Source organism: Sinocyclocheilus anshuiensis, unplaced genomic scaffold, assembly GCF_001515605.1.
Source record: "Sinocyclocheilus anshuiensis isolate Anshui unplaced genomic scaffold, SAMN03320099.WGS_v1.1 scaffold329, whole genome shotgun sequence".
Lineage (NCBI taxonomy): Eukaryota > Metazoa > Chordata > Actinopteri > Cypriniformes > Cyprinidae > Sinocyclocheilus > Sinocyclocheilus anshuiensis.
Window position 1 is genome coordinate 16,513 of NW_015540881.1, and position 16,874 is coordinate 33,386.

The 16,874-nt window shown below is 39.1% G+C and overlaps 2 protein-coding genes across 2 annotated transcripts in view; both read left to right on the forward strand.

Moving 5' to 3' along the window:
- The window catches only part of LOC107688426 (ras-related protein Rab-2A), a 14,023-nt gene extending 6,774 nt beyond the window's left edge, over positions 1 to 7,249 (forward strand). The window contains exons 4-8 of the mRNA XM_016486082.1: positions 2,122 to 2,204; positions 2,366 to 2,458; positions 3,583 to 3,694; positions 4,289 to 4,357; positions 6,227 to 7,249. Coding sequence (XP_016341568.1) covers positions 2,122 to 2,204; positions 2,366 to 2,458; positions 3,583 to 3,694; positions 4,289 to 4,357; positions 6,227 to 6,322 — 453 coding nt within the window. The 3' untranslated portion in view covers positions 6,323 to 7,249. The remainder of the gene's footprint in view (positions 1 to 2,121; positions 2,205 to 2,365; positions 2,459 to 3,582; positions 3,695 to 4,288; positions 4,358 to 6,226) is intronic.
- Positions 7,250 to 8,535: 1,286 nt separating this feature from the next.
- The window catches only part of chd7 (chromodomain helicase DNA binding protein 7), a 52,250-nt gene continuing 43,911 nt past the window's right edge, over positions 8,536 to 16,874 (forward strand). The window contains exon 1 of the mRNA XM_016486210.1: positions 8,536 to 8,803. The gene's annotated coding sequence lies outside the window, so the exon portion shown is untranslated. The remainder of the gene's footprint in view (positions 8,804 to 16,874) is intronic.

A 16,874-nucleotide genomic window follows, 5' to 3' on the forward strand; every position in this document is an offset into this window, starting at 1 on the left:
TTTTATATATTTAAAGAATTTTCCACTGACGATTCAAACACGAGTTTTGGGCAGTGTAGAGTAGCACTTGTTGTTTGTCATGATCATAAATGCAGACATGGTTTTATGTTTACGCGGCGCGATGCAACGCATCGTGTAAAAAGACAGTACAAGTCATTATAATCTGTAATTATGTCCCCACTGGATGCAACAAATGCCTCGTTTATAATGGGTTTTAATGTTTTTGTCTCCTCGCTCCGGCTGGACAGGGCATCACAATATGGTAAGGGGCGTAATGTCACACGCTTGAGGTATTCGGCCAATCACAATGCACTGGATAGCTGGCCAATCAGAGCACACCTCACTTTTCAGACCGATGAGCTTTGTAAAAATCGACGCGTTTCAGAAAGGCGGGGCATAGAGAAACAATAATGTACAGTATGTGGAAAATAATGTGTTTTTTGAACCTTAAACCGCATAAACACATTTCATTACACCAAATAATGTTATTTTTAGCAACATCATATGACCCCTTTAAAATGTAATTTATTCCTGTGATGGCCAAGCTGAATTTTCAGTAGGCATTATTCCAGTCTTCAGTGTCACATGATCTTCAGAAATCATTCTAATACGCCGCTTAAGAAACATGGTAACAAGCAGCTGTGCTGATATCTGAAGAATGTCATGATGCCTTTTTTTCAGAATTCTTTGATTAATAGAAAGTGTGAAAGAATAGCATTTATTTGAAATCGTAATCTTTTGTTACAAATTTATTTTGTCACTTTTGATCAATTTAATAATTTCTTTATAAAATGCCTTGTTGACTCCAAAGCTTTGAAAGGTTGTGTATGTTTTCTTTCCTTTTTTGTTTTCTGTGATTACAGCTGCTGCTCTTCATAGGGAAAGACCTAAAATGAAATATTTCAGTGAATCATGTAGACATTCATTTCATTTCATGTCTTTCAAAATATGCCACCCTGAGAAATAGTTTATTTTTATAAGCATTCCTTGTAACTGAGTATGTTTGTTTAAATGACAGAGCTTTTTAAAACATTTCAAATCGACATGGATCAGTGCTTTGCCAACATGTATAAATGTTTGTACAGTGTAGCAGTCAATATTTGGACACATTCGAGAGCAGACTTGTTCAATTCTCCTTGTATAAGAAATGTAGTTATGAACTATATCGATGAAAGATAATGTCCCAGCTGCACAAACGTTTTGGCCAGCAGAGGGAGACAACGTATGAATGATGTTCAATCCATGATATTGTGGTCATAGCATCAACGTTTGTTTTATATATCGAAATATCTTATTTTTCCTTTTGTACACTTATATACTCTTTTAAAAACGAATTAAGAGATGTACAACAGTTATTTATTTTTAATGACGTCTCTGTGCAAATGAAAAGAAGTCATGTTAAACATTAAATAAGATGTTTTCCTCTTTATAGGCAGTTTGCATGGGGGAGGCTATCTTAAGGAAAATCCAGAGTCGGGATAATTAGGGGTAATCATGCAGTGGTTGTTCAGTGTGGTTTTGTTGCGATGATGTCGTCTAGATGCTAGCGTGTCTTTAAATGCACCATAAATTTATTTCAAGGTTATTTCAACAAGCTGTGTGATAAAGCTAGAGAAGATGGGGGAGTGTTGGATGGAGTAACAGGAGAAATCTGCATGTCTGGCCTTCCTGTAACCTTTCACTCCAGCAGATGGCAGGCATAACGGTGTCATTCATCATTTATTCACAATGGGCTCCATTAACTCTAATGTTAACAGCTGCCCCGGGGAATGGGTTATTGAATTCAAATACGTGATCCTGGCTTATTTGCCTGCTGCCAAAGGGGCTGGGTTCTTACATTGTAACACGCTGATGAACGGTGTCCGTGCACTGGGGGCCGGCGGATTGGACAGGCGTCACGCTCTGGAGAAGCATTGTGGGATGGAGAGTTGGTGGTGAGGAGACACTGTGATCTTTTAGAGCTGGAGTTCCTAGGGCAACAGCAGCCTGGAGGGACTGTGGTGAAGATGGTTTACGCACAGTGAAGGTGCAACATACCCAGTGGACATTGTTGGCACCTGATTGTTCCTCGTAAACTGGCTTTTACTAGTGGTGTTATCACTGTGTCTGTGTGTGTTTCAGGCCGGACAGGAGTCCTTCCGCTCAATCACCAGGTCCTACTACAGAGGTGCAGCTGGGGCTCTGCTAGTTTATGACATCACAAGGTGAGATTGAACTCATCTCGTATGGCTCTCATATTTCTGTTCTGCTCCATTGCTTTACTATCTTGTCTACTCTTGATTCAGTACTTCATTTTAAAGGTTGTTCACTGCTAGTTCGTTATTGTTTTTTTATTTAGTTGTGTGGTTGTTTGTTATATTTGCAGAAGGGACACCTTTAACCACTTGACAACCTGGTTAGAAGATGCTCGTCAACATTCCAACTCTAACATGGTCATCATGCTCATCGGAAATAAAAGGTCTGTATACATTTTAATTTTAATATTTATATTATTAATATTATTATTGGTACTTATAGTCTATTATGTATTTATTTATGTAGTACATATTGATATAAATGGCCTATTTTATTTTTTGGCACGTGACCGTTTAGTTGCAGCAAATGACATAAGAAAAATGAGAGTACATAGCATTTCTAAAATGATCTAAACCAGGGGTGCCCACACTCGGTCCTGGAGGGCCGGTGTCCTGCAGAGTTTAGCTCCAACCCTAATCAAACACACCTGAACCAGCTAATCAAGGTCTGATTGGGCATACTAGAAACTTCCAGGCAGGTGTGTTGAGGCAAGCTGGAGCTAAACTCTGCAGGACACCGGCCCTCCAGGGCCGAGTTTGGGCACCCCTGATCTAAACTCTGGTGTTTAATGCACCAGTTTACACCACATTCACTCAGTTTAGGTTTTCAATTTTAAATATATTTTCCATTGACATGGCTTTTTGAGCAGGCATGATTATTGGCTAATGCTCAATCTCAAATATTAATTTGGTCAAATATCAGCAGATTAATTTGCTTGGATGATATATTGGTAACTAATATGTAGGAAATGCTACACTACTATTCAAACATATGATGTCAGTGTATTTATTTTTTGAAAGAAATTAATACTTTTATTCATCAATGACAAGTTAAATTGATCTAAAGTGGCAGTAAGGGCATTTATAATATAAAAAATATATATACATTTCAAATAAATGCATCTCTTTCTATTCATCAAATGATCCTTAAAAAATATATCACCATTTCCATAAAAATATGAAGCTGTTTTCAACATTGTTAATAATAAGAAGTGTTTCTTGAAGACCAGATCAGCGTATTAGAATGATTTGTGAAGTGTCACGTGACACTGAAGACTGGAGTAATAGCTGCTGAAAATTCAGCTTTGCCATGACTGCAAAAATTATATTTTAAAGCATTAAAAAGGAAAGCAGTTATTTTAAATTGTAATAATGTTTCACAATAGTTTTGTTTTTACTGGATTCCTAATCCAATAAATGCAGCCTTTGTGAACGTAAGAGACTTTTGAATGGTAGTTCTTCACAGCCCGGTGTTATCTGAATTCAAATCAGATTTTTCTCATGGCAGTGATTTGGAGTCACGGAGAGAGGTGAAGAAAGAGGAAGGCGAGGCCTTTGCCAGAGAACACGGACTGATCTTCATGGAAACTTCTGCAAAGACTGCATCAAACGTAGAAGAGGTAAAACAGCACTTGTGTGGCACCCCTTTATGACGTTTCAATCTCCTATTTAAGGTTCATGCATATTCATAGATTCCCTGCCACACACACACACATGCACGATTATGAGCACACACATCTGCAGCACTCGCTCAGCCATCTCTTTCTCTCTCGGTGGTAATTGAGCCGCAGAGGACTGATGGCTCTGGAGAGCTGAGAGGCAGTTGCACCAAAAAAGCAAAGCTGCTGTTAATTATGCTACAAAGTGCCAGTAGCCGGGCTTAACACTTTAAAGGTGAGCCGTGCACATGGCCATGTTTATTTTCTCTGGGTGACCAATGTGTGCTCCATTCCAATAATAATAGACAACATCACTTTCAGCCAGATGGGGGCACCAGCCATCAACTGTAGAAACTCTGACTCTTTGAATATGTCAAGCTGATCTAATTTATTCATGAACTATATTGATTCCAGTATGCGGTATTGTTTTGTGTCCAATGTTGGCTGTGATTTGCATTGGTCTCATTGAAGTTCTGTTTGAGTTGATCAGCTTAAGCAGTTGAAGGATGGCATTTTAATCACAAGGATAACATTATGGCTCTTTTTGTGTTTCAGGCATTTATCAACACGGCCAAGGAAATTTATGAAAAGATCCAGGAGGGAGTCTTTGATATAAACAACGAGGTAACCCATATGAAAAGGAAGCACATTCTTTGTTTGCTGTTACAAGTTAAAAATAATTGGGTCAAGAGGACTTCCTGTAGCATTACACTGAAATCCATTATGTATGGTTTGGTGGGTAGATTCTGAAACTTTCAGCACAGACTTGCTAGTTTCCCTATTTAATATAGAGAGACAAAAAAGTCAACATTGTGGCTCTGCGACCAGCTTAACCAATGACGTGAATTCTTAGGTTGGACTATATGATCATTCAAACTTTTTTAAATGTAACTTGTTCACAGTTTAGGTAATTATGCATGCAACTATTACGCACAGACTCGGGAGAAAAACATTCGGATCTCTGCGGTGGAAGCCAAGAAGCTAAAGCAGGGCTTAGAGCTGGCTTTAAAAGAACGGGGGTTTTTGTGTTTCAGGCATTTATCAACACGGCCAAGGAAATTTATGAAAAGATCCAGGAGGGAGTCTTTGATATAAACAACGAGGTAACCCATATGAAAAGGAAGCACATTCTTTGTTTGCTGTTACAAGTTAAAAATAATTGGGTCAAGAGGACTTCCTGTAGCATTACACTGAAATCCATTATGTATGGTTTGGTGGGTAGATTCTGAAACTTTCAGCACAGACTTGCTAGTTTCCCTATTTAATATAGAGAGACAAAAAAGTCAACATTGTGGCTCTGCGACCAGCTTAACCAATGACGTGAATTCTTAGGTTGGACTATATGATCATTCAAACTTTTTTAAATGTAACTTGTTCACAGTTTAGGTAATTATGCATGCAACTATTGCTGCTAATATGACAAACACTTCATTGTTTTTCATTAAAAAATACGTTTAATAAAAGAGTAAAATCATATACTAGAGTCTCACATTGGATGGTTGATACCCACTGTGGTAATGTTTTCCCACAGTAGCCACATTGTTGTCCTCAAATCTATGCAAATTCCGATGTAATAGCCAATAGAGCATATCTGTTATTATTATACTGGTTTGCATATGATTGCAGGCATTGTAACAGCCTCTACAATGTTCAGAAATGTAATGGTAGTGAATACTTATACAATTATAAATGCATGTACAACTGAAGTGAGAGGAAGGAGCAGGATGATGACTTACCAGGAACACAGATGTACTCCAGGGAAAGCTCCACACAAGCCCTCTGGCCCTTCAGTTTCTCTCTATTGGCTGGTAGCCAACACGTAAATTCCTCACATCTTGTAAGTTACAGCCAGTTTGATGGAGGTGAGCCCACTGCAGCTATTTTACTGCAGTAGTAGGAAAAGTTTTGTATTTTTTTATTGTTTTGTTGTTTTTTAAGTTTAGGCACAGAGTCCAAACCGCATCAGCTGATAGAGATCCTGGCCAGGAACCTCGAGGCTCACATGTGAGCTCACCCCAGATCACTATAAATCAGATTTGGCGCAATGTAGTTTCCTGAGAAAGTTACAAAAGCGCAGCCTCGCTACGGCGTGTCGGTTTTGAACGCGAGCCCGCTTAAGGGAAAAGTTGGCATGGAGATAGATACCTTTGTGTGATGAATGAAAGTGCCACCAGCTTGGGTGTGTGTGTTTTTAAAGCTCTGGCAGGTTTCCCTGCGTCTCTTGTGTTACCACTGGAATAACACTCCAGAGGTTCTCCCACCTCAGTGCTGACAAAAGCGGCCCACTAATTCAGGCCTACAGGGGCTGGTATTTTCTGCATAATACAGCGTTATGTGACAGTACTAAATCACCATAATTTCACATGAGCTCTTTTAACTTTTGTGAGGTCTTGTCATCTGAAATGGAAATGAGGGTTTAAGTGTTTCTCTTGCTTTCTCTTGGCACTATGTTGTTAATAGATATATGGTTACGGGTTTTATTTGTGTTCGCAGGCTAACGGCATCAAGATTGGACCCCAGCATGCTGCCACCAACTCCACGATGGGCGGCAGTCAGGGAGGACAGCAAGCCGGAGGGGGCTGTTGCTGAGCACTACCCTTTACCCTCCAGTCACTTCCACGTCCCACTCCGTCCCTTACGTTTCTACTGGACTGGTCGGGCTCACTAACATTTTCTTAACCTCCCACAGCCCAGGCCCCGGATTCAAATCATATGTTAGATGGCTGTCCAAAACGATACAACAAAAAAATGTTTATAAAGTCCAGGTCCTCTTCAAACCTCCTGACAAACTCCTGAAGCCTGTTTGGGCTACAGCAGACATTATATGGTTACTAGTAAAGAAAAGACAGGAGCTTTGGAGTTATTATGGTAAATATATTCATGTTTGTTTCTCAGCAAGTTGTCTTTTTTTGTTTTGTTTTGCCCATTTGACTTCAAGCTGAACTGTATTAAACACTACAAATTCATCTATAGTATTTTAATCAGTTTATGTGGGTGAATTCATTGAAAACTGTGGTGAACCCTGAAGTCAAAATAAAAGGAACGTAGAGCTGGTCTAAAAAAGGAACAGCTGTTATCAAAGTGAAGAAGTTAAAAGAAGAAAAAAGCAGGACTGTTTTAAATCTGTATTTATCATTAACATTCTGTATATATAGTTATCATTTCTTGCTTTGGTGTATGTTGACCGAGCTAGAATTCTGTACTGAATTTGCTTAAATTCTATACTGTATGTATAGAGCTTGAAACTGCAGCAGTATTGCGATATTTCCAAAAACGCTTTGACACCATTTTAAGGTAATATTTTACTTAATTTATTTTAGTTTGGTCCTGCCATCTGCCTTGACTCCTCGTATCCGTGCCCCCAATCCTCCTCACTGTAAAGAAACTCTGGCTCTATATTCCTATTTTAATGCCAAATTTGTGTTTACCTGTGTTCTAAAATCATGGCTCCAGATATGGATCACATCTCCAGAACTAGATCTGCTGTTTGCCTTAAAAGATTTTGGGACTTCAAAATAAATAAATAACACGTTCATGTTACACAGGATCATTTCAGTAATTACGTGCAATTATATATTGCATATGATAACGCTAGACTCACTTATCCATTAGACAGACACTCACGCATACATGCCTATACCTATATATCCATACAAGTCGTCACATATGCATGCATTTGTATGCATATAAATATATATATTTTTTTCCCTCTCTTCAAAGTTAATTTTCTCCAATGCAGTCCGCTGTGTAAAGTCAGTGCAGATCCACATTAATTTCGGTGTCTGAGTGATTGTGTAAAGACTTGCTTTCTCTTGGCACTATGTTGTTAATAGATATATGGTGAACATCTTGTCTGTTGTGAATGGGGTGTGATAAAGCCAAACCTGGAGTAACTGTGACCCTCGACTTTATTTGCTGTGTTCTCAAATTAAATGCTACCACGAAAAAAAATATATAATAAAACCCTCTAAACTCAGTTTGCTTGCGTAGTTTTTTTTCTTTTCTTTTTTTGTGCGACGGGGCTAGCTTTGTAGTGGGTTGCATACGACAAAAAATGTCCGATAAAATATATATTTGCTTTTTTCTTTATATTAATGTTTATTTTTTTAGCATAGAAAATTAGTTGAAGTGAAATCATCTGATAATGCAACTTATAACCACAACTTATAACAACAAAGCATTGTCTATAATGGCGCCAGAGGAATGCAACAACCCAAATGTGTTTACGTGCATATAGGTCTGACGTAAAGATCAAGGGCAGGGCTGAACATCAGGGGTACCGCCGCCAACAGGGATTGGCTGGTTCTCGAGACAGGTAAATTCCGCTTGTATGTGTATAGCTTGGTTGCGTATAACTGTTCTAATAATTGTAAAGTTGTGAATGGAAAAGCAACCACAGCATATTAATTGTCTTGTTTAGTTCTACTTTTACAGGTACCGATACAGAAAAATTATTCACAGAAGGCCATTAAAAACCATTTAAATACTATGTGCACACATTTGTTTACATATAAAGCAGCTGTAGAGTTTCTCAGTCAGCCCACAAACATGTTTTAAAACTTAAAACACAAAATCAGATATCAAGGTTTATAATTACACAATGTTCTTTCATCTATTATGTTAGATAAAACATAAACGTTATAAAGTTTCAAAAACTCGGAATACTGAATGAAATATTAAGGAATTTGTCCACGCAAGACTGCATTATCGAAACAATACGTTTCACAAAACTGTTTATAAAGACCTGGCACTTGCGTCACAGCCCGGCGAGGTCACTCACGCGCACGCATGTTATCCAGCAAGTCATGCACGCGCCCCGTGTCTGTGGAAGGTGAGCGAGCGCGAGAGTCTAGAGGAGAGGACGCGAGCCTGGATCGATCGGATTAAACTCGAATTGAGTGAAATTAACACAAAGGAGAGAAGCAGAGTCGGCGAGGACGGGACGCTGAGACGCCGACTTCACCGAAAGAATTTGAATTTCGACAGTTATTCGCGTATTTAAACGGATTTTCGGGATATAAGAAGAGGAGTTAATTGGTGAAAACCCTAAACTGACCCGCGTTGAGTAGGGTAAGGAATCGCCTTTCTTTCTAACGATACAATCTGAATCCACCAACTTTATCAGTCGTACACAAACGTATTAGTTGGTTTCAAACGTTTTTACCATTGTTGTACAAATATACCCGTACTTTCATTGTGAGAAAAATGCTTTTGAGCGTACATTTAACTTGTTTTCTACCACGGTGGTACCCGCGGTATAAACAGTGTTTTAAAACAGCGAAAAGTTGTTTTAATCCAAACCTTAACAGGGAAAACTGAACCCGTACGCTAGTTTCCCCGTTTCTTTGTATTTTAACTTGTCGAAGAATCTCAAAGTAGCTCGAGCACATGCTAACATTAGCTCGTTTAGCTCACGCGCAATGCATTGTATAGAGCCGCACTGATCCCTATAGGAGTGGATGCGAGAAATATGCGAGTTAAATTGCGTACAAGCAATTCATTCCCTTCAAGGTCTAAAACAACGCTTATGTTCTTTATATCCTTCACGAATTGCTAAAACTCATTTTTTTCAAAATCACACAAAGTGAGCGTTCGTTAGCAAGCTAATTGTTGAGACACGAGGTGGTTTGAACGTAGAGGTGAATCATTGGCCGAGCTGAATGAGGGAGATCCCCGACTCCCTTGTATCAACAATTTCACTCAAAAATAGTTTTCAAGCGCACAAAACTGCACGTGAGGATAGCATCAAAGTTGTTGTGCTTGAGTTTTTCGCTTGTGACACTGGATGAGGCTCGTAATGGTATGTGGAAACAGAAAAGCGAGTCGGAAAGTGCGCTCGTCCGAAGGACAATATAGATACCGGGGAAGGTTGCTTGAGGCCAGATGGTCATTCCCTCGTTTTCTTTATTTATTCGTTTATAGGAGTTACAGCTCGGATGTGTTTTACTACGAACATAGATGTGGCTTGTTTTCTGGGCTGGGGAATGTTGTAATTTTTATCGTTTGTTCGGCTGTGAGAAGTGCGCTGGAGAGGCAGGCGTGCGCGGAGGTAATTAGCTGCTTGGAAGTGGCCGATCTGCTGTAGGAGACGGACAGCGTCGACTTCATTGTCTCACAACAAGCTAACTAGCTAGCTGGACAACTCATCTCATTTCTTTTGTCCCCTTTGCCCCTCAACAGGTAGACGGGTTTTAAAGGAGGGGGGATCGGACGACACTTTATTTGAGGGGAACTGAAAAAATGCACCTGGTTTATTATTGGACGAGTTTCCGTGTTTTCAAAAGTTTTCGATTTTGTTTATCTCGTACTATGCGCGAAGTCGAACAGGTATTAGTATCTAATCTTTATATTATACCTCACACGAAACTTGAAAAGCACTTGCTTCGTTTACAACATTGTGAATCCAGGCAGATAAAGCTGTAGTGTTTTTGATGCCCTTTTAACGCGCATCCGCATTTTGTCGTTTAAATTAAATTTTTTCAAAAATATTTAGCTTTTATAAAGTTATTTAAAACACTATTTCAACTAACAATCTAACAAAGAGTCGTTTGAAGATGGTATCGTCGTTGTCTCGCTGCCTCTCAAGTCTTTAACCTAAGATGGCAGCTTTTAATGTGTGTCTGTCCACTCTGAGCAGATATGAAGCCGGTATGGCGGAGCAGATGTGAGACTGCTTTGTAGTCGCTTTAGGCTTTTCATCTCGCTTGCCTTTTCTTGTGGTTGCCGGGGCTTGTTCACTAGTTGCATCAAATCGAAAAGTCAAGTGCTGGTTCCTCTTTTGTCCTAAGAGAAAAGTTTGAATCCAACATGTTGTTCCAGTACACATTTCGTATCTAGTGCAAAGTCGCTTACAAGGCATAACTTCACCCTTATCAAAATACTGGAGTGATTTCAGAGAAAACATGATTTGCGTGAGTTACATAAGCTTCAGAATTGCAGTTCATGTTCAGAGAAATTCTAAGCGATTTAGTATATGTAACTTTTTATTGAACTAACTGGATGGCAACTTAGTTCTCATAACCAAGTTTTTAGCACTTTAAACTAGTGATCAGGGGGTGTTTTCATCTTGTTGTATTGATGTCTCAGCCAAATGTAACTTTTTTGTGTTTTATGCTTTAAATATAAAATTGTAGTTTTGTGACAATGCAAGTATGATGGCATATTTTGCTGAATGTAGTTTATAATCATTTAAGTTCATTGCCTAAAATATTCATACAAGATCCAGGTTCACAAACTCATGTTAATGATAAATAGTGTTGTTTTGGTAGTGGTATGCTTTACCTTGGCCTTTAGACACCTTAACACTGCAGCTTTAAACCAATTGAAATATCTGTGGATTCATATCCTTAGTATGTGCCTGAATGAAACTTCGAAAAAGTCTCTTGTGGGCCTTGATGCAATGAACATGGAAATCGATCCCATAGTTGTACGTAGCACAAAAATGAGTATAGATAAAATTAATTTTAAATGTAACCATTTTAAATTCGTGCAAATCGTCCTGGTGCTAACTAACCAATGACTGGTTGTGACAAATCTTGAGGACCACGTAAGATGTGGGTCAGGCACCCCCTGCATTGACATGTGCGCACAAACACTGGTATTGGACGGCGCTTTCAAGGCTGGTATTTCAGTTATCTGACAACATGCTTTCAATCTACGCCAGGAACAGCACCGCTGTGTGCAGGCCCTTTCCCTCCAACCCCTCCTCTCTAGCCGTGGGTTAGCAGGAGGGCTGCAGTGGCCTGTTGTGCTGCAAAACAAGCAGGCTTTTTTTCCCCTTCCCGCTGACCATCCCCCTCTTCCCTGCCACACAGAAGATGGAGGAACAGTTTCAGATGAATTGCTTGGAATGGATGAGTCTTCTAATATTCAAATGAGAGCTGCTGGACTTTAATGGCTGAAGCTGTTTCTCAGTGAGTTTAGATATTTAAGTTTTCTAAATTTAGGGACTTGCTGCACACGATTCTCTAAGAGAATACCTAATTTTTTCCCTAAAGTTTTTATAAACTTTTTTTATGGGCAGAAAAAAAGTGGTGGAAATTATGTAAAAAATAATCATAAATCTACACTCTACCATTTGAGCTTCTCTGTCAGTATTTTATCAGACCTTTCAAAATATCTATAGATGCTTTCATAATCACATCCGCTGTTAATATTGGTGTGCATGCAATTCATGCACGTTTTTGTGCCATTTCCCCCTTTTTTTTTTTTTTTTTGCCAAACAAAGCAACCTTTTTCCACACACACAACAACTTGCTGCTTAAAGCTACATTCTCTGCATCCTCAGGCTTTTTGGTAGCAGATTTAATGTAGTAATTCTCTTCAGGTCACTTCTATGCCCTTCTATGTCTACAGGCAGTCATCAGAGCCTCACGATATACAACCTTAAAATCATCAGCCCTGAGGGAATGTCAAATTGAGTTTTACACACTAATGTTGACATGACGACTTATGAGAGAGAATTTTTTGTATTTATTTTTCTTCACCTAGAAGGCTGTTGCATTAGTATATTTCAGTCTGTGTCCCCAATGTGAAATTAATACTTTTTCCAAGTATACAACGTTTTTATTATTTTTTATTTTTTTTAAAGAAGTCTTATACTTTCCAAGACTGCATTTATTTGATGAAAATACAGTAAAATCATGTTGATTTGGTGCCTGAGAAACTTTCTTCAATGTTAAAAACAGTTGTGCTACTTAATATTTTATAAAAGTATATATTTTTTCAGGATTCTTTTAAATAGAAAGTTTAAAAGAATGTTTAAGCATTTATTTGAAGTAGCAATCTTTTGTAACATTATAAATGTCTTTCTAACTGTCGGTTTGATCATTTAGTGCAAACTTGCTGAATAAAAGTATTCAGTTCAACGTATCACCTTCAGGAAATAGATCTAGTTAAGCTTCCTCGGTATTATGCCCGTGTCATGGTTGTGATGATTGTGCTTTAAAGCCTTTAACTGTCTTTTGCTAGAGGAACAGTGAAGCTTCATGGCTTCTTGCCCCAGCTGACCCTCCTGCAGGTCCTCAGCTGGTACGCAGACAAGTGCCGGAGGCAGACTGGGTGACAGCAGGTCTGGAAGTGAAGGTCAAAGTTCTCTCGTCCTCTTTTTTTCCAAATCCACCTTCTCTGAGTGTCCGTGACTTTTAGATAGGGATGGGTATCGTTAAGGTTTTAATGGTATTACTACTCTTACCGATGCTGCTTATCGATTCGGTACTTTAACGGTATTCTTATCGGTACTTTTTGTTTTTTATATATATGACAAATTAAGAGCTGAATTAACATTGCTTTATATTCTGAAATGTAAAATAAATATTTAATGAAATGAATATAAAACATAAATTTGTAAATGCACCAGTGTGCAGGCATTTTGTGTTTTATACATAAGATACAGTAAGAACATGAACAAAGAAACAAAGTAAAACAAACTGACAAATACAATAAAACAAATATACAAATGAAATGATATAAACAGTGCTGTCATTTTTCCATGAAGTTCTACTAACATTACTGTTCAGGTAAGTAATAGTCTACAAAAGAAATCTAAAAGTAATCAAATGTAAATTAACACTTCATAGTTTTCAGAGTATGTATTGATAGATTAAAGCTTATTAAAGCTATAACGTTATTCAGATTAAGAGCAGATTTGCATTTTGATGGCCCAAGCGCCAGTCTGTCACTTTAAGACAATATATTGACACACATCGGATTTTCTCCCAACTGTTCTCCTCCACTTAAGACATAAACTGTGTTTAAGTAAATACTCTCCAAGCCGGCCATTTTGACATATTTTGTACCGAGTTTCGGTACCCATCCCTAGACAGACAAACATGTCCCGCAATTTAGCAACAGTAAAGACGGCATCTTACAACAATCACCGATGGAGCTGATTCTGACGTTAAGTTTGGGTTTTAGGGAGGAACGAACGTGCACCGCTGTGAAGGGAAAGAAGTTGCGCAATACGAAACGCAGCTAGTTTTTAATAGCTTTACCTCATGTCTTCTTTTGCATAATCCTTAGAAGCCAAAATCGAAATAAAAAAATAAAATTAGCTTAAAACAGCCACAGGCCTAAAGTGTAAACAGATGTTTGAATGTTTAGTTCTCTCTTCTATCATAATTAAACAGGGCTTTCATGTTGCGCGTGCTGAAACTCCGCGTGGGCGTGACCTCGCTTCTGAATTGCGAATAGCAAAAATGCATCTTAGACAAATGTTTGTAAAACAGCTGGCGACTCTGGTGAGAGAGAATTTGCAAGATAATGTGTATATATAGCAATAATAAATGTATGTGTGTTTTAATTTCTCCAGTACCGAACCGTTAACGTCAGAGCTTATCGATGCTCCGGCCTTTCATAATTTAGCCCCGGGACCGATTAAATACCGGGTTTTGGTACCCATCCCTACTTTTAGCGCACGCAAGCTCTTGTTTTTTTTCCGTGCCACTGAAATTCTGCAGTCTAACCAGTCCTTCTAACGGAACCGCTTAAATTTGGGGTGAAATGAGTGTTGCGTTACGTCATAGCATGCACAGAGAATGCACAGCTCTCCCTGGGCAATAGTTTTTAACCCTGTATGGGTGAGCTTGCACGACACAGCAAGAAAGAAAAAAACTCATCCGTTTAATTACAGCAGCATTGTGTAAAAGGACCAGTTCACGCAAATGGAACAGCTCTATGGCCCTAACCCCCGCTCGCTCTCCAGCTACCCACCCGTCTCATCCTGTGTCACCCTCACCCTGTCTTTGTGCTCAGTTACTTGCCACAGATACACCCCCTTCAAACCCCCGCCCATGCATATAATGTGGAGTAGCACAGATATAAATTATGCCCAGCTGCTGTTAGAGCTTCTAGTGGGGGTTGTTGAAGAGGGGAATTAAATAAAAGGAATGCTGCTGGAGAGCATTTGTGCAAGGAGCTTGTTTTGAGTGCAGCCCCTCCTTTTTGCTATGATGCACACCTCGTGTATGTTAAGCTTAAGCCCAAGAGACAAACCACAGGTGGCCATAAGACCTGCCCTCTCTTAACAGGGTTTTAAAGCTCCCTGTGAAATGGGAAAATTGGGGAGGTAGGATTGGTTAATCAGTGACTTGCTTGCCGAGTGCATTAAAGAGACTGTCGGTGTTAATGACTGCAATCACACGCACTTGGTGGGCCTTTCCTCCCCCACTTTTTTTTTTTTTTTTTTTTCTCTCCCCCTTTAGTGTTTTTTTTCTGTGCTGGTATCACTGTGCATTGCTCTTTTGGCAAGGCCACGTTGGTTGGTTTGGTTTCAGGAAAAAAACAATGCGGGTTGGTGCTCTGACACAGATGGCTGAAAACCGGCTCAGACTGCTTTTATGTTTATCGCTCTTGTCAAAAGAAGATTGTTGAATGATGAATGAAAGATGGTGTGAACTTGTTCACCTTTATAAACATGAGTTTGCATTTCAGAGATGATGTTTTGTTTCACCCTTTACAATTAGCAAACTAACTTTTTTGTTGCTTTCATTTAACCAGATCTCCAATATATGATTCTATATTGAGACTCTAGTGACCTTCAGTGTAACGTTCTTGCAAGATGGAAAGGATGTCAGTGTGACCTATAATGTTAATCAAATATGTATTCGTAGTATAAGGTTTTATCAAACATTAAGGCCGGTTTTGTTTTTCCCATGACTACCACATGCTCTATTTTTTGTATGAGTGTCGACAACCTCAGTGAGCAACTCGTAGCCAATGTGACATCAGATAATCAGTTAACAGTGTGACTGATTGGCTTTCTCACATATTGTGTAACTTAACTTATGAAACTGATATTGAAAAAGATAGTGAGTTGCATGAATCCCTTCCATTCGCACGTAGCTGGCAAGAGAAGTCTAAACGTCTAAACGATACTAGTTTAGAAGTGTATTCATTTTGTGTACCTCTTGCAGGGCATTTTGATCCTCAGTGAGACCTTTTTCATGTTCTTATGGTCTCAGTAATTACATTTGCATGCAAGTTTAAGTCCGTAAACCGTATCTTGTATCTTAAAATGTGAAGTTTTTGTGACTAACAAACCAAGATAATGTCATTGTAGCATTTTGACTAAACTTTGTCCAGTATGCATGCACATTAATTAAACTACAGTTACTTGATTGTACACGGACTACTTTGCTGCATGCTTGCTCAGAGACAGAGGTGTAAATAGTAGGGATGCACCGAATGTTCGGCAACCAAAATTATTTGGCCGAAAATAGCAAAAAAAAGCTCTTTCGGTGTTCGGCCGAATAAGCGAAAAGACCAAATAAAATGTACCGAACAATGACGTGATGCGATCAAATAGAGGCGCGTGCTAATGCAGCAAACATGTCAGCAGTGTGGAAACATTTGAAGCTGTCCGAGAAAGATGCAAAAATCATTACAAGCACTGACAGCAAGAGACAGTTTAGTACTGCATCGCATGTCTTCGATGAGGAGAGGAAGGGTGGTTGTTGCTGGTTACTGTATGATGATTGAAATCGCGAAATGCCCTTAAAGGGGTCATATGATGTTGCTAAAAAGAACATTATTTGGTGTATTTGGTGTAATGAAATGTTTATGCGGTTTAAGGTTCAAAAAACACTATTTTCCACATACTGTACATTATTGTTTCTCCTCTATGCCTCGTCTTTCTGAAACGCGTCGATTTTTACAAAGCTCATCGGTCTGAAAAGCGAGGTGTGCTCTGATTGGCCAGCTATCCAGTGTGTTGTGATTGGCCGAATACCTCAAGCGTGTGATGGAAATGTTACGCCCCTTACCATACTGTGATGCCCTGTCAGGCTGGAGCGACGAGACAAAAACTTTAAAACCCATTATAAACGAGACATTTGTTGCATCCAGTGGGGACGGATTATAATGACTTGTACTGTTTTTACGCGTTGCATCGCGCCGCGTAAACACAAAACCATGTCTGCAATTGTGATTGGAGAAATGACAAACAACAAGCGCTACTCTACACTGCTCAAAACTCGCGTTTGAATCATCAGTGGCAAATCCTTTAAATATAAAAAAACTTGCAGTCTGTGAGTCAGAACAGCCGTTGAACATTGTAGTCTCAACCGTCTATGGACACCATGGCAATTGAATCGCCTTTGGCTAGTACATTTTTTTTTTTTTTTTTTTTTTTTCTCCACACGCC